We start from the raw sequence: 22,691 nt of genomic DNA, 5'->3' as shown, positions 1-22,691 counted from the left end.
AGAATAACCCTTTGGTTTCTGCTGGGATCTTTTTGACTTAGCAAAAAATGTTATCATCATCTTCTCCTGTGATGTTGATTTGCAGCTCTAAAATGACAAGTATATGTATTTCAAGTAGAGCACAATGAATCCTGGGTAAGATGATGACTCAAGGGACGCGTGAAAGGCGGTCTACTTTATTTGAATGTGTTTGTTGCTTTACAAGGACAAGTTAAATTTATGGAAATTACTGCAAAAGTTTCCCTCTGAAGTCCTTCAACAGGACACGATGTCATCCCAAAAATAGAATATAAATCTAAAATAGTCATGTTATTCCCTATCAGTCATCTTACAGAGAAATCAAACCAAGTGGTTTTACATTTAAGAAGCTTTATTTAACAGATTATTCAAGTTCTACCTACATACCTATCTACCTATTGCACATTAAAAAACAATCATGATTAATTAAAGGCATTTTAAAAAATGCAAGTCTGTTGAAGGTCATACAAAAATACAAATGGAAGAATTACGTAATTATTTTTATACATTATATTCGTATGTGAGCAGCATTTTTCTGTCGTATGTCACAGGAGTGACAGGAGGAAAGGAGAAGTCATCGATCATCAGTTTATTAGACCTTCATTTAGTTACTGCTTTGGTCTGAGAGAGAAAATTAAGGAAAAAACTAAAACAAAAAACACAATTTTTCCTTCTCCACAATCATCTCTTCTACAATCATGTCTTCTACTTTTTTCCTTAGTTTTTTCAACTGATGAAACTCTTTGGTCTGTAAAAACTGACTCACTACTTGTTTTACTTTTCATATAAAAGCTGACGCTATCCAGAAACACGTCGAGGACTTTTTTTTTAACCTTTTGCCCTCGAAGCTTTTGTGTCTTGCTGGAATTTTTAAAATCTTTTGTGAATCCTATTTTTCTGTTAAGGCCTCTTTCAGACTGATGTCATTTTTGTTCTCAGAGCTACTTGTATCAGGAGGTGTCTCTGGTGTTTCTTTAGCAATTTTCTTTGCTTTACTCATTCTTGTGTTAGTATTTTTCCTTTTAAGAGCTATCTTTAATAATTCCTCATCTATAACAACATCCTCCTCCTGACTGTCTAACCTTCGTGCTGTGAGAGAGATATTTGATTTGTAAAAGCAATTTTATTAAAGCAGATCACAAAATAATCACACCGACACAATATTTGCATTCACGCAAAAAGGAATTCACTGTAATGCTAAAATGCTAATTAATGCTAAAACTTTGCGTTAACCACCGACCCACCCAATCAGTGACGACAGCTTTCTGAAGTCTTGTTCTTCTCACCATGTTTTCATCCGGTCGCCTCCTGAAACAGTTCTACAACAGTTTGAAGGAGTTCCCAGAGGTGCTGAGAACTTGTTGGACCTTTTGTCTTCACTCTGTGGTCCAACTCATCCCCAACTATCCCCATTGGTTTAGGTCAGCTGACTCTGCACATTGTTACTAGCCTAGTAGTCTGTGTGTGTTTCACAGTCCATCGATAAGTCAGCACTTCAATTCTTTGCTAAAACGTTGCATCAATTGTTTTAAACGTTGAGCTCTGAAAGGAGGTCCAGTATTATTAGAGTTTCCTGATGACCCAATCTGTCAACATCTTACCTAAATGAGGATATTTTAACCTGACATTCTATTTTTTCAGGTTAATAATAATTCACACTGTATTTCATTTACACTATTGGTGCAGCTGTTCATGCAGTTAAAACAATGAGTTTGGTTTGATTCCATGACTCCAGACTGTAATCATTCCCTATGAGCCATGTGCTATTAGCCACTTTGTTATCACCCATTTTATTTTGATTTTGAAATTTCTTTTTAAATTTTGATAATAATCGGCACCATATAATACACACCACTAAAAGTCATAGTTTAAAGAAAAAAAGATTCAGTAAGAAAAGGTGTTCTACCTGAGAATGTATCTGTGATCGACCATGCAGACAGCGTCTGGTGTTACAAGTCAGATTTCAGGGAAACTCCAAGCTGCTCATCGGTAATAAGGTCTGAAATGAAGCTCCGCTCACCTCCACTCGTGCAGCAGCACCATCTGAGCGGTGCTTTCCTCCGGCGTCGTGCTCACCCGCTTTCCCAGCAGCCGCGTTATGAGCGTATCTCCAGATGTCTTTGCCATCGCTTGTTTCTCCTGGTCATTTCTCTGCTTCCGGTTCTCTCCTCAAAGTGTGTGATTTATCTCCTCCAAGCAGGCGGTTCAGGCCACCGCTATCTGTCTGCATTCAGCTGTTCTGCTGAGCCAGCAGCTCAGAACATCCACTTTATTCCACCCGTGGCTGGAAACACGGGGTGTCACCTCTCCGGTAACAACCCATGTTTCATTAGACGGCGTTAGCTTAGCTCCCTGGTGCTGTTAGCCAGCGATCTCTCATAGTCGGGTAACACAGCTTTAATTATATCCTGTCTATAATCATCTGTTGTCGTCTCCGATGGTTTCTGTCCCATTTCAAACTGTTTGACTCGTGTTACGGGTGGAGGTTATGTGTGTTTATGCTGCTCCCCCCTGGGTTTGTGTTGGTGTTCTTTGGATCAGTCCCTCTCAATCGGTTTCCCCTGCGTGATCGACCAAGGCCTTCACAGCTGAAACCAGTTGGTCATCAATCAAGCACTGACCGATCATCTCTCCCCTGGTCTATATAAGCTCAGGTGTTTGATCTGTGGCGAGAGGCGGCGGCTCTCAGTTTTGGCTCGTGTTGTTTTTGCAGTGAACTTATGTTATCGTGTTTCCAGTCTGTTCTAGTTTCACTTTTTGACCGAGTTTTTGTCTTTTTTTGATGTTATTCTGATTTTGTTCTTTTCTTCTCTCCTTTAGACGGGGCCAGAGCCCAGAGGTAGGGTAGGGGGTGTTGATGGAGGGAGTTTAGAGGGGGTAGGGGGGTGTTTAGAGGGGGTAGGGGGTGTTGATGGAGGGAGTTTAGAGGGGGTAGGGGGGTGTTGATAGACAGCTCCGAGCCACGCCCATTAACATGGAGCGTTCCGGATGTGATTTTATCAATAGATATTGAGGACCACGGATCAGTTTGGGGTAAGACATTAAAAATTCAGGTAGTTGGACATCTGACGGCTGAATGACACGAACGGGGCGGTTCTCTATTTACTAGCTCTGCTAAACGACAGAAGGTGAACCTCCATGGTGGATGCAGTTACATCACCAGTCCAAGGCCAGCTCACATCCTGCAGGACGCTGGCCCACCCCCACCATTCTGTGGCCAATGGGCAAGTAAACAACGCATTGAGGGTTATGTCATTATTTATAACACCTGGAACAATTACTGGCTCCATTTCCCTTCATCACTCTTTCTATCATTTGTCACTGAGTTAACCAAGACCTGAACTGCTTCAGGGTTTTCTTCAGTCTTATCCCCCACAGTGAACCAGTGTAACACCCCCATGGAACTCTATGTGGTCCACTTGGTCTGTGTCAAAACCCACAGAATCTTCCTTTAAGAGTGGGGGTTCTCAGGGGTTGGTCATTAAGGTAACAACTGGCCAATAGTGTAATAAAGTCCTGAACCAATAATGTAATAACTATTGGTTAATAACATAATAATTATGGTTATTAACACAAACAGGCTCACTCTCACACCTACGGCCTGTTCACCTGAGGTGGGAGGAACCCGGAGAGAACCCAGGCAGACACGGGGAGAACACGCACACGCACACACACACACACACACACACACACACACACACACACACACACACACACACACACACACACACACACACACACACACACACACACACGGCTGTGAATCTCCAGATAAATTCCTGCTGCTCTAGAAGTTTCTCCAGATGTCACTAATCTGTATTCACCACCACCACGAGTGTGTACTTGTGCTGTTTTTTAGTCTTTATTTGATGGAAAATTGGGGTTCACAAATACATTAACACAACAAAGAGTTTGACTGAAATATTCCTTTAAAAGGACTGTACAGAGTAGATTCTAACACAGCAGGTGCCGTACTGGATGTCTGCTGAGGTGGAATGAAAGCTGTGGACTAAGGAGTCAGTAACACAACAACACTGACATAAATTACTATAACATCAAACTGGGATGTTTTCACCCACAGAAATAGAAAAAAATCATCTGAAAGAAAAAAACCTCAATGAAGCAGATTAAAGCATTAAATATTTTGTCTTTGTTCACAATGAAAGCATGTTGGAACGTTCACCACACAAACAGGTTCTCTGGAGGTTAACTGGAGTCATTCCCTGATTCCATGTGATTTATTATAACATTTCATCTGAAGAGCTCCTCATTGGACGTGAAATGAGCTTTTCTTTCATTTCATCTTGTTTTTAAATTACGGGTTACCTAACTCATCCTAAGAGCAGAGAAATCCGTTCACATTATGGGATGAATTATTCTGACGAGACAACAAAGAAACACTAAAAAGTTTTGTTCTTGAAGCGTCATTTATCTGCTGTGAACATCAAAACCTCTGCTGAAGGTCAAGCTGGAAACACGTTTGGCCTCGTTCACACATTAGTGATGCAGCCAGTAGCGTGAACACACACACACACACACACACACACACACACACACACTGACAGCGTGGTGGACAAACGACCGTCTGGCTTCTGAAATATTTGAAATAAATGATTATTATCTTTCTCCTTTTCCCCACAGATATGAAATTCTACTGGATGAACTATAATAAACAGCATTATAGATGGTTTTCAGACGCTTAGGAAACAAGTAGATGATTCTAAACTGACTCCAGTTAAACTCTGTCGTGTTCCAGTGGATGAATACACACCGCTCATTTAGTAGAAAATCATAAATAGAAACATAGAAAAATACTGTTGGTGCTGACATCAGGCTGCCTGTGATCCAGAACCACTGTCTGGAGACTGGAATTCTTTCAGTACAAAATTATGAAGGTAGATAAAACTGCTGAAAAATCTACAATGCAAAACATGAGTGCACGTAAGCACGCACACACACACACACACACACACACACACACACACACACACACACACACACGTCCAATGTTAAATAACAGACATGAGAGTAAAGGAACATGGAGTCACTGCTGTTAAAACCCCGATTCTACAACAACACAAAGAAAACCTGGTCAGAACTTTAAATAAGGAGAACAGAGGAACTCCCCATGGATTGATAGAATTAATCTTTTTATGTACAAGAATTGAAAAAATATTTTTTCACATTGAGAGGAGAAAATAAAATATTCAGTACAGGAAATGACATCAAACCCATCCTGGGGGGGGGGTGATCTGGTGTGTAGTCCCGTGAAAAACCAACACTCAAAACACGTTAAATACAGTTTGACTGACATATAAAACACACTCGACCTCAAAGTGGTTGGCAAACAATTTTTGAAAGTCTGAAGAGCTGTAGAAAAATAAAGTACAATAATCTCGACGTTAAAAGACCACACCCGTGAAAATATTTCATAAAAACATCGGTCAAAACGGAGATGAGCAAATCAGAAAACCTTCGACGACTTTACATTCTTTATACGTTGAACAGGAGAGAGGAGCTGATCAATAATGGTCAGTCCAGGAGCCGATCAATAATGACCGTTTGGTGGTAAACACAACTGGAGGGGGGGTCGTCTTCAGGACTAACTCCACTCCCAGAGGTTGATCGTTGAAAACTGGGATCTGTTGCTCCAACAGGAACGCTGTGCAGCCAGGTGAGATGTTGGGGGTGTCGACAGAGAAACAGGTAAGGAGGAGGGAGGGGGCTGATGACAGGTCTGAGTCAGGAGGGGTGGAAAAACAGGTGATCAGAGAGAGAAGAGAACGATGACATCATCAGCCCAACGTCAGAACTTTAGATCTGAACACGAGTGACGTGAGAACCAATGAGAACCAATGAGAACCAACAAGAACCAATGAGAACCAATGAGAACCAATGAGAACCAATGAGAACCAACGAGAACCAACAAGAACCAATGAGAGCCACTGAGAACCAATGAGAACCAATGAGAACCAGTCATAAGAACCCTCTCTGAACTACCAATCAGATAAACACCCCCCGTCCATCTGTTTTCCTGATGGCTTTGGAGCCACAGCAGATAAGGAGGGGAAACTCTGGGCGTGACGCCAGTGCACCGCAGAGCCACACACACACACACACACACACACACACACACACACACACACACACACACACACACACACACACACACACACACACACACACACACACACACACACACACACACACACACACACACACACACACACACACACAGTTGAAGTCAAACCTCTAAACCCTTTCCTACCACGACGCCGTGGGGTCACGACCTTCTGCAGAGACCTTTCCTCTGTGGTGTTTGAGAGTTTGATTCCTTTGTTTCACCAGAAATATCACTTTAGCTGCTTTTCCAAACAAACTTCAATGACATTTACCAGTAAAATGTTGATTAACAACCTTTCAAATTAAACAGAAACCAAATCAAAAATATAGTTTTACTAAAAAATAACCCCTGAACTGACTTCATTAGATTTAAATCTGATTTAAATCAGATTCAAATCAGTATTTAAATCAGATTCAAATCAGGATTAAATCAGATTTAAATCAGGATTTGATTCACCCAAACCACTAAGAGTGATGTTTGGAATGGATAGAAATAGTGATATAAAATAGTATAAAAAAAGCAATAAAACTTCTGTTTATGAATAAAGTATACAACTGACCAGGAACACACAGAAATATTTATCTTATTATTCCTTTATTTTGTGTGGAGGTTTTATGTAAACTTTTTTTTATTACCCCTGAAGTGCGGGGCAGTTACCCTGCTGTGAGCAGTGAGACGTGTTCCTGCATGAACTGACTTTATGTGTAATAGTTCTGTAATTACCATGAACGTTACCTGACCTGCTAGTTTATGATCAGGATTTCTGTCTGAAGAGAAGCCAGAACCAATCAGTTATCGGTCCGATGGATGTGTTCTAATTTGTTCTAAATAAATATTTTCACTGGAATCAACACTGGAATGATTCCAGTCGTCTGGTATTCCAGACGCTGGGTAGTTAAGCAGCTATTTTTTTTTGTTGGTTTTCTGGTAAATATTTAATGTGCATCACTGGAGGTACAAATAAATCTATCAGTGGACAGGACTGCACTGCTGACCTGTTACCACGGTAACGCTACAGAACTGTTCCAGTCAAACCACAGGTGAGCGCTCACCTTCACTATTCCATCCATCACTCTGGAGTGATCTCCGTTTCTTGGTGCACCACCACTTTGGTGACAGACATGTCTGGATGCTGTTCTTTGGCTTCTTTGATGGCCTGAGCCAAAGCCTGGAGGACGACAAGGAAACGGGTTTAAGGAGGACGGAGGAACACCAGGAAGAACACCAGGAAGAACACCAGGAAGAACAACAGGAAGAACACCAGGAAGAACACCAGGAAGAACACCAGGAAGAACAACAGGAAGAACAACAGGAAGAACACCAGGAAGAACACCAGGAAGAACACCAGGAAGAACAACAGGAAGGAAATGGGTTTAAGGAGGACGGAGGAACACCAGGAAGAAAAAGAAGAACTGGAACGGTAGCAGAACATGTTCTACAGGCACTGGTCACACTTAGGAGTGCAAGTATTACTAACACTAACACTGGTAATACTTGCACCACTGTTTTATACACACGCACACACACACACACACACACACACGTACGTATGTGCTTATATAGTGCTTTAAATGTGTGTGTAAATACTTATATATACATATATATATACACTGTACGTATATATATATACAAACACACGTGTATATATACATATACACACACATATACAGTATATGTATATATATATATATACACACACACACACACATATCTGTGTGTGTGTGTATATACAGTATATCTAGTAGATAGAGAGAGAGATACTGTATATCTACATCAAAACCATAAAAACTATATAACTGTATAGTTTATTACTCCGGTATTAAAAGGAGTCCACTGGAATCATTTCCATTCCTCACCTTGTCATGATCGATTTCAGTGTCTCCAGTGATGATGATTCTCTTCTCAATGCGAGTCTCTGAGATCCCTCCTTTTACTGTCTGCAAGAAAAACATGAATTAGCCCTAACCTCCAACCAAAGAGGAAACTTAAATGAAAGAGCGTAGCAGCTGTGAAGCTACGTCTACCATGAAGTCACAATGAAAAGAGGGCAGTCGTCCTGAACTCCTTGTGAATGAGTGTCAAACCGCTGACAGTCTCCTCATTAGTAGTTGGTATCGCTGGTAATGGTACAGGAATGAATGAGTGTTGTGTATCATGACTGGGTGTGGGTGTTGGTGAACCTTGGTGATCTGGGTAGTGGTGGTGGTGCTGATGGTCTCAGACGTGATGGTCTGGGCGCTGAGCAGCACTCCTGCTTCCTTCTCTGCTGGGCTGTCCACAGGCTGTAGGAAACACACCGTCATGACGTCACATCATCACTTCCCTCTGACCTTTAACTTGTTTTTGGGAGAAGGAATGTTATTCCTGCTAACGGTCACTTGGTTTTTAGGAAGCTGGGAAAGACGAGACTCTGTGTTCACAGACAGTCGAGTAGAAGAACAAATGGTTTTAGTGGAGAAGGATGGAGGACATGTTCAGGACAACGTCACCATCTGACTGTAACGACACGCCATCGTACTAAACCCTTACCCCTAACCCTAACCTGAACCTTAACCCCTAACCATACCCTAACACTACCCTAACCCCTAATCCTAACCCTACCCTAACCCTACCCTAACACTCGACCCCAACCCTAACGACACGCCATCATACGTAACCCTAACCCTACCCTAACAGTAACCCAAACCCTAACCCTACCTTAACCCCTGATCATACCCTAACCCCTAACCCTAACCCCTAATCCTAACCCTACCCTAACCCTGCCCTAACACTAGACCCCAACCCTAACGACACGCCATCATACGTAACCCTAACCCTACCCTAACAGTAACCCAAACCCTAACCCTACCTTAACCCCTGACCATACCCTAACCCCTAACTCTAACCCCTAACCATAACGACACGCCATCATACTAAAAACACCAAAATGACTCCGTTCTGCCAGGAGGAACGTTCCCTCCCACATTGGAACCATCACCCAGATGGGGGGAATGAAACAGACTCAACAGACCACATGACACATTCATCACATCCTGTCCAAAGTACCAACCTCTGCTGTCAACATCTTTTCTAACATCAGTCCTAACATCTATCCAAACATTGTTCCTCATCGGACAATAAACCAGCCCGTCTTTTGATTTGTCCTTTTATTTGTATTTCACCACCGTTATGTTTCTGTCCCGCCCATGAATATGTTGAACTCTGTCACAACGTCTGATTGGCTCAGGGTCAGGACTCATCTTGAGGTCCAGCAGAGTCCTGATCTTCCTGACAGGACACTCATGATTGCTTCATTGTCAGTGAGCTAGAGCTGCTCGTCTCACCTCCACCTGCTCAGAAGGATTTACGTCATTCTACTACAGGAAAATAGATTCTGTTGGAGTAGTTCAACCTTTTGGTCTTTGAGAACTTTGGAACTTTTGGCGAGAGTTGTGAGGATTTGTGTGATGAATGTGTTTCAGTGGACACACCATGTGTTTCACTAGTGTTGTTGCTTCCCATTAAGTACTGCATTTATTTTTCAGGGCAAATCTACCTTAACCTAAAAAAAACCAAAAAGACAAAACTAAAGCACCAAACAGCTTTGAAGCGTAACTCCCTCTGACCAATGTGCTGACCCGGCAGTCTGACATGCTGGAAGTGTTGTGGGGGCAATTAGAACAACGGCCTAGCAGGGTGTTCAACTAACAACTATAGCTTTATCAGGACCATTTCTGGATTGTTGAGGGGGGGGCATAGCTCAGTCCACCAGGCCTTGGACTGGGGGCTGGAAGTCACTGGCTTGTAGACCCGGTGTGGAGTGTGAGCTGGCAGTGGCAGGTGTCAGTTCACCCCCTGAACACTACCGAGGCGCCCTTGAGCAAGGCACCATTTGTGGTGTATGGTTTATTGTTTGTCACTGCATGAGGTCATGGTCCAATGTGTAGTGGGGGTGTGTGATCACTTCTGTTCTGGGTCTGTTTGTGTGGTCGGTGTTCTGTCAGTTGTGTCACACCATGGGTGGGGTGGGTGGGGGTGACCCGCTGCAGGAATAGATCCATTTGATGAAGCAGGTTTCAGTAGCATGAGTGAGGTTCCTTCTGGCACATTAAAAACCTGAGTCCAGTGACAAAGATCTGATCATCAGCTGTTTGAATTAGTCCAGGTGATCAATACCAGCCTGAGCAGAGCTGCTACATGTCAAAGCGGTCACATGTGACCGATTGATCGTATCTGGTGATGAAGTCTGCTGTTTGAGCCCCCGGTATGGAGGTCTTAAATGTTCAATAGTTTAATGTTCTAGGAGATTACCTATAATATTAATGTGAGTGTATACAGATAGCTTCTCCTCCACCTGTTCCCTGCTCTCACTACAGATCACAATGTCATCTGCAAACATCATAGTCCATGGAGATTCCTGTCTAACCTCGTCTGTCAGCCTGATTTTTACAAAAGGTAACATTAACAGCTTCTTCTTTTCCTTTCGGCTTTTCCCTTCAGGGGTCGCCACAGAGAATGAGTTGCCTCCATCTAACTCTGTCTTCTACATCTGCTTCTCACACCAACTACCTTCATGTCCTCTTTCACTACATCCATAAACCTCGTCTTTGGTCTTCCTTCACTCCAGACTTCCTCATACAATACCACAGTTCCTCTCTGGACACCCTGTCATCAGCTTTCTCCAGATCTCCAGATCTACAAAAACACAATGCAGCTCCCTCTGTCCTTCTCTGTACTTCTCTGTCAACATCCTCAAAGCAAATACTGCATCTGTAGTACTCTTTTTTGGCATGAAACCATACTGCTGCTCACAAATGTTCACTTCTGCCCTTAGTCTAGCTTCCACTACTCTCTCCCATAACTTCATTGTATGGCTCATCAGCTTTATTCCTCTGTAGTTGCCACAACTCTGCACATCTCCCTTGTTCTTAAAAATGGGCACCAGCACACTTCTCCTCCATTCCTCAGGCATCTTCTCACTATCTAAGATCCTGTTGAACAACCCAGTCAGAAACTCTACTGCCACCTCTCCTAGACACTTCCAAACCTCTACAGGTATATCATCAGGACCAACTGCCTTTCCACTCTTCATCCTCTTCAATGCCCTCCTCACTTCATCCTGACTAATCTTTGCTACTTCCTGGTCCACAACAGTCACCTCTTCCAGTCTTTGTTCTCTCTCATGTTCCACGTTCATCAACTCTTCAAAGTACTCTTTCCATCTTCCCATCACACTACTGGCACCTGTCAATAGACTTCCATCCCTATCCTTAATCACCCTAACCTGCTGCACGTCCTTCCCATCTCTGTCTCTCTGTCTTGCCAACCTGTATAGATCAGTCTCTCCCTCCTTACTGTCCAACCTAGCATACAAGTCCTCATAAGCTTCTTGTTTGGCCTTTGCCACCTCTACCTTCACCTTACGCTGCATCTCCCTGTACTCCTGTCTACTCTCCTCAGTCCTCTCAGTGTCCCACTTCTTCTTAGCTAACCTCTTTCTCTGTATACACTCCTGTACCTCCTCATTCCACCACCAAGTCTCCTTATCTACTTTCCTTCCAGATGACACACCAAGTACTCTCCTACCTGTCTCCCTGATCACATTAGCTGTAGTTGTCCAGTCATCTGGAAGAAGATCCTGAACTTTGTGAACTTTGTCCACTCAGCAGATCTGATATAAAAAGTCACTTCCTCGTGTTGAGAGTACGGTGTCCATTTGTCCCAGCGGTGGACGTGACAGAAGTCGTGCCACATGACCTCTGTGAATGCTTTTCATTGGTTTAGGTTGGGGAACTTCCTGTTACCTGTGCCGACTCGTAGGTGATGGTCTTGCTCTCGGTGTGAACCAATGGGACGTCCCTGTAGGTGACACTTCCTCTCAGGGAGTTGGTGACATCAGAGATGGTGATGGTCTGGGTTTTCAGCAGCGGAGACTGGGGAGGGGGCCGAACAGCACTCAGTGGTGGAACCTTATGAGGCTCTCAGTCCTTCTCTACCACCCCCCCCCAACCCTCTCAGGAACAGCTGACAGTAAATCGTTCAGTCTTTCCAGTCACACTCACCGCGGGCTGAAGCTGACCGTTGACGCTCGCCGTACGAAAAGGTGAATTGGTGGAAAGACGTTTGTCCCACTCACTCGGCCGAGGCTCGGGGGCCGACTCCATGAAGCTCCTCTTCATCTCGCTGATGCTCGTGTGGTGACGCATGATCTCCGTCTGGGTTTTATCCAGGTCCTGGAACAAGAACATGAAAGTCAGAAGAGCTGCATGAAAGATTCATTTAAAAATAGATCAAATGAACCGGTGGTGAAAGGAAAAGAACACCAGAAGCACATGGGAAACAGCAAAAGGACCAAAATAGATGTATGAGAAATGTGAAACTAACACAGGTTCTGTGTCACACAGCAGGTTCTGTGTCACACAGCAGGTTCTGTGTCACACAGCAGGTTCTGTGTCACACAGCAGGTTCTGTGTCACACACCAGCTAACGTATCTACTGGACAACCTAACAAACAAAACTACAGTCAACTGTTATCAGGTTATTAACTGTAAAATGGTTATTAACTGTTATCAGGTTATTAACTGTACTAAGGTTATTAACTGTATTAAGGTTATTAACTGTTATCAGGTTATTAACTGTACTAAGGTTATTAACTGTATTAAGGTTATTAACTGTTATCAGGTTAGGGGAAAGGGTTAGGGGTAAGTTAGAGGTTAGAGTTAGGGTAAGGCTTAGAGTTAGGAGTTAGAGGTAGGGTTAGGAGTTACAGGTCAGGGGTAGAGGTAGGGGTAGGATTAGGGTTAGAGTTAGCGGGTAGGGCTGGGGGTTATGGTTTGGAGAGTACTGGAGTCACCACCATGAGTGACCAGTAGGTGTCAGTAGACAGTCTTTCTTTGGGTGATGTGGGTCCACACAGACTGCTAACCATCAGATAACCTGTCGTTCCTCTGATCACAGTGATGTCATGGACAGACAGGTGGAGAAATGAAGGAGAACTGTTAGCAAGGTCTCCACTGCTGGTGCTTTCATCACGTGAAAGCCTCTACAGGGCCAATCAGAAACAACAGCAGGTCTAAAGTAGTGACATCACTAATTTCTCTATGATTGGGAAAGAACAAAACGGTGTTCTGTCTTTCTGTCTTTCTTCTGAGCTGCAGCAACAGTTTAGACTTGCTAGAAACAAACAGTTCCCAAACTTGTATTTCATGTACGTTGAAATGATTACATTCAAATGACCAACGCAACAACATGGACTGAAACTACTTGCATGAACATCAGAGAGAAAAATGGTGCATGCCAAGCCTCTGGGGTTCAGCTGAAAACAAGACAGAAATAAAGAGAAACGGAGAGATGGAAGCCAAAAGAAAATGAACATCAGTCAACATGAAGCAGACATCCGAGCGCAGATACCAACCTCCAACATTAAATTACTATGTCTGATATAAATAGTTTCACCCTCCAGTGTCCTGGAGCGTTTCTGCAGAAAATTAGGAAAAACAGAAAAGCTAGTTGGAAAGAAGGCAAAGAAGAGTAACTCAAACATTTTAGTCTTTGAGCCAGAAAAGTCCCAGGATCATGTGATGACATCAAGCCCACACAGCACAGCTGCATGTGAACACACATGTGAACACACATGTGGACACACATGTGGACACACAGCATGTGAACACACAACATGTGAACACACAACATGTGTACACACATGTGAACACACAACATGTGAACACACAAGTGTGTGAAGGAGAGGCAAGGAAACCTCTCTGGGGAGCGCCATGCTGGCCATGCAAAGCAGATGTGCCACCAATAAGCCTCAGGGGAGCGTCACCCCCTGGTGGTCACTGATGTCACTGCAGTGGAAACACAACTTCATTCCTGTCTGAATGCATTAAATTAGCACTGAAAGCCAATGAGTGTAGAACTTTAATCAAACACACACCAGCTTCAACCCATCAATGATGGAGCGAGATCAGTTCCAGGACATCCTGACACTGGTGTCATTTAGACCCTGATGTTGGCAGTTTTACACGTGGCCACTAGATGGCAGCAGATTCAGGAATGGTAGGACGACAGAACAGTGAAGTGTCTTCATGTGCGATGAGGATGATGATGATGAGGATGACGAGCATCAGCTGAGGAGTGTGCTGACCTTCCTCACTCGCATCATCTCCATCTTGGTTTTGTCCCGGGGAGCCTGCTGCGCCCCCCCCAGAGGAGAGACTGTTACTACATGATAAGTCCAGAGGCATTCTGGGTAAAATCACACTTCACAACGGCTGTAGTCTGACTACAAGCCAGCATTCACCTGATCAATCAGGATCAATAAACCTCCAATACAGGCCCAAACCGCCCCCTGATAGCTGTGACCCCTGACCCCCCCCCCCCCCGGTATTATGATGATCATGCATCAGCACACAAACCTGGCTCCTCCTCTCTTTCTCCGCATTGGCTGCTGTCCCTGAGGGGGCGTGTCTCCGCTCTCTCCTGGCCACCGTCTGAGACGCAGACACACCCCAGGCATTAGTCACGTCCCAAAAACACAGAAACCTTCACCTTTAGGCTGGTTGTCTACACGAAACTAAAAGGATCACGTCTCCAAATGAAATAAAGTCGTTCTTACATTATTCACAGTGTAAACGGCTTTTAAACCTGTAGCCTCACAGTAAAACAATAACGGGTCTGAAGTGGTTTCACTGAGTAGTTTCTGATAAAGTCGTACCGCTGTGAAGATACAAAGGTGTAACGACCCAAACCTCAGCGTGAAGGTCAGAGGTCAGGACCTCTGAGGTGGGTCTGGGGTCAGAGGTCAGAACCTCTGAGGTGGGTCTGGGGTTAGAAGTCAAGAACTAACAGGCTTCTTACACTCAATCCAGTGTCTGAGATGAACTCTGACCCTAACTCAATGATCACAGAGGATCAACCCCAGGTCAACACACAGCAAACTGACTCCTGTTCCTCCTTATGTTTTATTTGTGTGTGTGTGTGTGTGTGTGTGTGTGTGTGTGTGTGTGTGTGTGTGTGTGTTTGTTGTGTGTTACTACATCATGGGTTTAGACTGCGTTCACACACCTTACTGTCTTTATTGTACAGGTGTGATCGGTGCTGACATCACACAGGTGTAAAGGTACTCGTGTTACTCATGGTGTTCTTTAGTAATAGGATACTTCTGTCAGAGTACCCTCACCTGTGTGACCTCATGACCCCCCTGTGACTCCAGTGGACCAATAAACACCAGAGTACTGTCTACTGGTGTCATAACAACTGGTTAAACCTGATTGATTGACCCCTACCTTAATGCCCCCAGCGGGGGCCCGTCTGGGGCCGTCAGGTGACAGGTTCTCCGTCTGGACCTCACGCTTCCTGCCTGAGCGTTGGTCTAGGGGGGTGGAGCCCCCCCGATGGTCCGAGCCACGCAGTGCAGGAAGCAGCGGGGGCGGGGTCGCCTCCACACAAGACAACGGTGACATGACGGGGGCGCTGACCGGACGGATGGATTTGTTGTCTGGGGTGGACGGCATCGCTGGGGGGGGGGGGGGGGCACAAAGAGTTTAAGAGAAAACGTCAGTCTGAAGGAATCTGAACAATCTTCAGCTCACACCCCCCCCCCCAAACAGGACCCTAACCCCCCCATCGCTCTCCCTCTGTGACGTGAAAACCACAAATTAACACATTTGTGAATATTGAGGTCAGATGTAGAGTTGTTCCAGAGCCGCTGCTCCCTGGGGGGCCGCCACCGGGGGACAACATGACCCATAATCCTTAGAAGCATGTTCTTCCTGATAATGGAGGGAAACCAGAGAACCTAGAGAAAACCCATCCAGACACGGAGAGAACACGCAAATTCTACCCAGAAAGGCCATGTTGGGAACGCTGGGGTTTGAACCCATGACCTTCTTGCTGTGAGGCACCACTGCTAACCACAGCAGCACCGCTAACCACTGCACCACTGCTAACCACAGCAGCACCGCTAACCACTGCAGCACCGCTAACCACTGCACCACTGCTTACCACTGCAGCACCACTAACCACTGCAGCAGTGCTAACTACTGCAGCAGTGCTAACCACTGCGCCAGTGCTAACTACTGCGCCCTCGCTAACCACTGCAGCAGTGCTAACCACTGCGCCAGTGCTAACTACTGCAGCAGTGCTAACCACTGCACCAGTGCTAACTACTGCAGCAGTGCTAACCACTGCACCAGTGCTAACTACTGCAGCAGTGCTAACTACTGCACCAGTGCTAACCACTGCACCAGTGCTAACCACTGCACCAGTGCTAACCACTGCACCAGTGCTAACCACTGCACCAGTGCTAACCACTGCACCCCCGCACTGCCAGTTCACTCAGCTATACAGTAATTGTGACATAAATATCAGATTGGGCTGAGGATCAATAATTGATGAATGTACTGCATGTATCACACAGTGTGTAAGCTCTACCATGTGCTGACACACACAGCGTGTCTACACACACACACACACACACACACACACACACACAGCGTGTATACACACACACACACACACACACACAGCGTGTCTACACACACACACACACACACACACACACACACACACACACACACACACACACACACACATACCTCCATCCAGGCTGCGGGAGTTCCTCCTGCTGGAGGAGCGCTGGAACGCCGGCGCCGGCCGGTCGATCAGGGAGCTCGCCTGTCGGGTCTGAGCCTGCGTCCGGCCGCTGTAGCGGAACTTAGAGCCTAACGCCAGGAACTTCCTGGGGGTGGTGGCCATCTCAGTGGAGGTCAACCTGACCACCAACAGAGGGTTTAAAGATCTAGTGATGGGGGGGCAGCTAACACACCCATTACAGTACCTAGTGTTCAGGAATAAAATGGATTTATGGAATCAAATTTAGAATAGAGCACCTGAAGAACGTGTGATGCTCCACACACACCTTCCACAGCTTCTTGGCTGCCTTGTAATTGGGCAGTTTGAAACCAATGGCGCTCTCACACTGTTCTACCTGTGGACCGGCGGCACAAAGGAAATTACCTTTGTGGTTTAACCCAGGTGACTTCAGGTTCCTCCAGCTGACAACACCCTACCTCAGACGGTCTGATCTTGATGAAGAAGCTGCAGCGTTTGTAGGAGACCTTGAGGACTTTGGGCCAGGGGAAACGATTAATCCTCAGCTTGTCTTTGTACACCATCAGACCGCTGGAGCAAACACCCAGCAGGATGTCAACGCCATCCAGATCCTGAGAGACACCCAGAGAGAGAACCACATCAGCTGGAGGAGATCTGCTGGTTCTGGAGCTTGAGATCCTCTGAGGTTCATGACATCATCACTCTGAGGTTCATGACATCATCACCAGACGGGTATTAACGGTCAGTGACGACACTCAACACAGTAAACTGTAGAGATGATACCCCAGTGTTACTAAAGGGCTTCAAGTGTGCCCAGAAAAAGTTTCTCCACCTCTCCCAGGTGGGATGGATCATTACCTTCACCAGTCCAGACTCATCAAAGCTGTTTGTTCCAGATTGTTCACTTTTGTGTGAAGACCTGTGTGTGTGTGTGTTTGTGTGTGTGTGTGTGTGTGTGTGTCTGTGTGTCTGTGTGTCTGTGTGTATGTTCGATCTGGCCTCAGCGACCATTTCACTGGTGTTAGGTTGGTTAGGGGTTAGGGGTTAGGGTGACTGTGGGAATGGACGTAGCTCCTGCTGGTTTGGGTTAGGGGTTAGGGCTGGAGTTAGGGTTGGGTTAGGGGTTAGGTTAGGGGTTAAGAGTAGGGGTTAGGGTGGGTTATGGTTAGGGGTCAAAGTTAGGGGTTAGGGTTGGGTAAGGGTTGGGTTGGGTTGGGGTTAGGGTGACTGTGGGATTGGGTTAGGATTAGGGGTTAGGGTTGGATTAGGGTTTAAGGTTAGGGGTTAGGGTGGCTGTGGGAGTGGGTGTGGCTCCTGCTGGTTTGCTGCAGGGCAGTCTTGTTGGGGTGAATGCTGTTTGATGACCAGTCCTCTGTTGGTCGGTCAAAGACGATTCAAAGAAACGGCTTGTTTTTACACAGGGTTTTTACACGGATGTGTTTCCACACACGGAAAGAAAGAGTGAATCCGGTCCACAGCCAGGATTTACAGCCAAGAAATGAGGATGACTACCTAAAGATCCTGACCCACTGACCTTGGCCTGGTGAAGATCCACTCCATACATGGACAGTTTCTTGGCGTTCTCCAGGAACATCAGGTCTGCCTGGGCTGGACTCATGGACCTGCAGGGCAGCACCACAGGGGGCTTTAACGGAGTGTGTCGTGTATCCTCATGTATTTACACTGTCTGACTACGTGGTGCAGCATTACGTCTACCGGTGGCACAGGGGGGTGTTTACCGAGGGGCGGAGTCTTTGTCTGCCCTCTAATATTTTTAGCTTACATAAAAGACATTATTTAAGGACTGTAAAAATGTTGCTTGATTTTTACTCAGCTACAATAGTTACTGCTTTTACCTGAAGCACTTTCTTTAAATTATGCAGATAGTATTTACCTTTGCAGTTTTTTCAATGCAAAATTTGCGTACTGGCTTGATAAAACACTCGTATTAAATTGTGATTTAATTTACGTGAGCTTATTTGTATTGACATCATGATAAGCAGCACTGACCTGTATGTGTGGTGCAGCTCCATCATTTTGTCTTCAAGCTCCTTGGTCTGACCTTGAGCCATCTTCATCTCCTTGGCGTATTCACTGCCGTGCACCTCGGGGTCGTACTCCCCCAGCTCTGACTGCAGGGCGTAGGAACCCAGAAGGGCGAGGGTGACAAAGGAGCAGGGAAGTCGGCCCTGCAGGATGTCCTTCCGGAGCTGCAAACACAGATAGTATCTGGAACACACAAAGGTCACAGATTTGTGACATCGCATCTAAACTTGAAGCTATACGTTGTCGTCATGACAAGAATCCAACATCTGTAGATAGCAACCCCACCATCAACTTCTGATTAGAGAAATGAAACTAGTAGAAAACAGTCCCAGGAGTACCTGGTGATGTCCTCAGACAGCTGGGCTGGGTCTGGTGGGTAGAACTTCACATTGAAGGTGAACGTATAGTTGGCACCTAGAGACTCAACCGGAGAAGGAGACAGTTGTCAGAGTCACTAAAGTGTTCTACAATAGAAAGGACAACTGTACTCACCTTTAACCTGTCTGCGGATCTCCTTGGTCAGGTCCATCCAAGTCTGTTCAAACAAGGGGAGAAGTTGATGCTGATTGTGTCATTAGACATACTGTAGTTCAGACACACACACACACACACACACACACACACACACACACACACACACACACACACACACACACACACACACACACACACACACACAGAACTTTTCTTGAAGACTGTTCTTGAGTTCTCGGACAGCTTTGGAGATCCATGACCTGGAGAACCGAGAGCCGACACAGACAGAGACACACCTTCTTAACGGGGGTGTCCCAGATGGCCAGGCCATAGTAGTCTTTCTCCAACAGGTTCAGGTGGTCACACACTTTCATGAAGAGCTCCTGCCCTTTGGAATGTTTCTGACAAAAACACAGGAACACACACCTTATCGACTAGTGTTCACCAACAACAAACAAGATATTAATCCACTGTAAAGGATGTTTTAGTGTAGAGAACACACACGCACGCACGCACGCACGCACGCACACACACACACACACACACACACACACACACACTACCGGGACTTTCATACACAACCATCTCTAGGGTTTACAGACAATCCAGTGAGCAGCAGCTGTAGGTCGGAGTAGAATGGACTCGAATCACCACTGGTTACAACCGCTGCAGGAAACTACATCTGATTGGATGCCAGCAGACTCGAACCCGCAACCTTTTGCCATGAGGCATCAGTGCTACCCACTGCACCGCCCTGGTGAAATCCCAGTGAATCTTTCTTTATTAGGGGCAGGGGGTGTGTATGCCACTGCTCTTACATCCAGCTCACACTCGTACAGAGTGTTGTCCAGGAGAGTGACTTTAATCTGAAGCGTCTTGGGGTGACGTTGAGCTTTGAGGGCGTTGGCTTCCTCTGGTGTCACCTTTGTCTTTGTATCCTCCACCATCTCTTTCTCTTGGTCACCATCATCTCCTTCGGCCTTGTTCTCCTTCTCCTCTCCTCCCTTTTCCTCCTCAACCTCTGTCTTCTTGACCTGGACCACGAAGATTTAAACACAATCACTATTTCAATCAGACCCTAAAGACTAAAGTCTGGAGGGACAGCAAAACAACACCCCAAGTCCCCACTTAAAAGTTGAACTCTAACATCTAACCCACAGAAGGTGAACAGCTCTAGTGATGGTAAACTAGAGCTCTAAATGTGGACGGAGCCACTCAGACACAGGTGAACAGCTCTAGTGATGGTAAACTAGAGCTCTAAATGTGGGCCGACCTGAGCCTCAGCGCTGCTCACTGAGTGCTGATCCACCACCACCTCTCCATCTGCCCTCAGTTCAGGCTCAGGGTCGGCGATGGGGGCTTTAGCTTCGTCTCCGTCTTTGCCCTCGTTGTCCCCGGCGTCGCTGTCGCACTGCGAGCGCCTCCTCAGGAGGGAGGAGAACAGGTGGGAGAGGCCACGCCCGGCTGAGCTGCGGGGGCGGGGCTGGAGAAACTCCTGCTCCGTCGAGGGCGGTCTGGCATCCTGGCCGGGTTCCTCCTGCTGCCTCGGCTTCTGGTGACTCTCCACCTCATCTGTTGTCATGGCAACAGCTGTTAAGAGAGATGAAAACAAACTGATCTGTACGTGACCCTTCATATCAGAGCGTTACGCCATTTCCTGTTCCTGTGGTGTGTATTTTTTCATTACAGCCACACTGTCTCCACACGGGTTTGTCTTTTACCTCAGTGAACATGACCTCTGACCCCCCTGAGCCTGAAACCCCCTGTTCTCAGCTCCACCTTCTGTTTCTCCATTTTTGAGGAGGAGGGTAGCTGACAGTTAACCTCTGCTCTGACTGCTGATGAATAATGAAGCCGACGCCCACTTGCTGCAGTCTTTACGGGCTACCGTTGCATTCTGGGGAATGCAGTGTTGGTATGTCCAGAGCACCAGCAGGTGGCTGTGGCCTGCGGGCCGGTTTTAACACAGTCAACCCTCGGTTTTCAAACGCTTCTGTTCTCGACCAAATCGGTTTTCAACCAGAAAATCCGAGAATTTTACGTCTCTGAACTCGACCAAAATTCAGCTCTCGACCAAACCGAAAGAAGCCGAGCGTACCTGAACGCCACTCACTCGGGAGCGTACCTGAACGCGACTCACTCAGGAGCGTACCTGAACGCCACTCACTCAGGAGCGTACCTGAACGCGACTCACTCGGGAGCGTACCTGAACGCGACTCACTCAGGAGCGTACCTGAACGCGACTCACTCGGGAGCGTACCTGAACGCGACTCACTCGGGAGCGTACCTGAACGCGACTCACTCGGAAGCGTACCTGAACGCGACTCACTCGGGAGCGTACCTGAACGCCACTCACTCAGGAGCGTACCTGAACGCGACTCACTCGGGAGCGTACCTGAACGCGACTCACTCGGGAGCCGAGCGAACTGCCCAGGAGGCTTCCTCCGTAGCGCATTCGTGTTCAAAGTTTGATAGGATATCTATTATTAAAATAAAACAGTATCTATTTCTACCCTTTTTTATTTATGGTAAACAGTATACAGTACAGTTTATGGTGTAAAATAGTAAAAAAAAAACTTAGAAAAAGTTGTTTTTTAGACGTGGAACAGATTAAAATGATTTACATTAATTATAATGGGAAAAATAGTTTCGGATTTCGAACAACTCGCTTTTGGAACAGCCTTCTGGAGCGGATTATGTTCCAAAACCGAGGGTTGACTGTACAATTAAATAACATCAAGGGGGCCATGGAAAATTCATTGGCGGGCCGGATCCGGCCCCCAGGCCTTGACTTTTACATATGTGAACTACATGATGGTGAACATGTATGAAGACAACCCAGGAGTCGGTGAACACAGCCTGACTTTCTGGTCCCCAGTTCAGCTCCTCCATCAAATGTTCTACCTGTCACCATAGAGACACTGACTCTCTCTGTCTCTCTCTGACCCTGTCCTTATCTTCCTTTATTTCTTTTCCACCCAACCGGTCAAGGCAGATGGCCGCCCAAAACAGTCTGGGTCCTGCCTGGGGTTTCTTCCTCAATGAGGGGGTTTTTCCCTCCACTGTCTCTGATGCTCTGGATGGTTGAGTTGGGTTTCTCTGTCTGTTAAAGCGCTTCGGAATGTCTGTTGAAGTGATTAAGCGCTTTATAAATAAAGTTGATTGATTGATTGATTGATTGATTGATAGCTGTTGGGATCAGTCTGCGGGGCGTCAGGATGTAAAGCTTCTCCTCACATTCCCTCCATGCCTTGTCTAGAGCCACACAGTGTTTTTATATAACTAGAATGATTCTACACACAAACATGACTCACTATCTGACATTCTGATCCACACTACCACCCCCCACAGACCCTGGCCTAAGACCCCCCACCCCCAGACTCATGGGAACGCAGTATCATCACAGACGTCTGGTGCCACGTGACGTCTGGTGCCA

General features: G+C 46.0%; 1 protein-coding gene across 1 annotated transcript; it reads right to left on the bottom strand.

The window, feature by feature from the left end:
- Positions 1 to 3,871: 3,871 nt before the first annotated feature.
- On the bottom strand, positions 3,872 to 21,614 carry epb41a (erythrocyte membrane protein band 4.1a). Its single transcript, XM_068333883.1, has 19 exons — positions 20,529 to 21,614; positions 20,074 to 20,289; positions 19,552 to 19,656; positions 19,274 to 19,316; positions 19,120 to 19,195; positions 18,746 to 18,964; positions 18,270 to 18,357; positions 17,194 to 17,346; positions 17,014 to 17,111; positions 16,720 to 16,895; positions 15,409 to 15,638; positions 14,539 to 14,613; positions 13,536 to 13,598; positions 12,184 to 12,354; positions 11,926 to 12,054; positions 8,323 to 8,424; positions 7,999 to 8,079; positions 7,195 to 7,310; positions 3,872 to 5,755 (listed from the first exon to the last, which is right to left on the bottom strand). Exons 1-18 carry the CDS (start codon positions 20,889 to 20,891, stop codon positions 7,212 to 7,214), a joined length of 2,487 nt encoding a protein of 828 aa, XP_068189984.1. The 5' UTR covers positions 20,892 to 21,614; the 3' UTR covers positions 3,872 to 5,755; positions 7,195 to 7,211.
- Positions 21,615 to 22,691: the final 1,077 nt, after the last annotated feature.

Source organism: Antennarius striatus, chromosome 14 (genome assembly GCF_040054535.1).
Source record: "Antennarius striatus isolate MH-2024 chromosome 14, ASM4005453v1, whole genome shotgun sequence".
NCBI lineage: Eukaryota > Metazoa > Chordata > Actinopteri > Lophiiformes > Antennariidae > Antennarius > Antennarius striatus.
This window is presented reverse-complemented; position numbering and strand designations above follow the sequence as displayed.

Bases quoted from the DNA above. Each gene is read 5' to 3' on its own strand.
- epb41a (XM_068333883.1), bottom strand. From the start codon at position 20,891: ATGAAGGGTCACGTACAGATCAGTTTGTTTTCATCTCTCTTAACAGCT. The intron at 17,347-18,269 runs GTCAGTGGGTCA...GGTGTCTCTCAG, and splicing joins TGGATCTTCACCAGGCCAAG to GATCTGGATGGCGTTGACAT. The intron at 8,080-8,322 runs GTTCACCAACAC...TTTTTCTTGCAG, and splicing joins CCACTACCCAGATCACCAAG to ACAGTAAAAGGAGGGATCTC.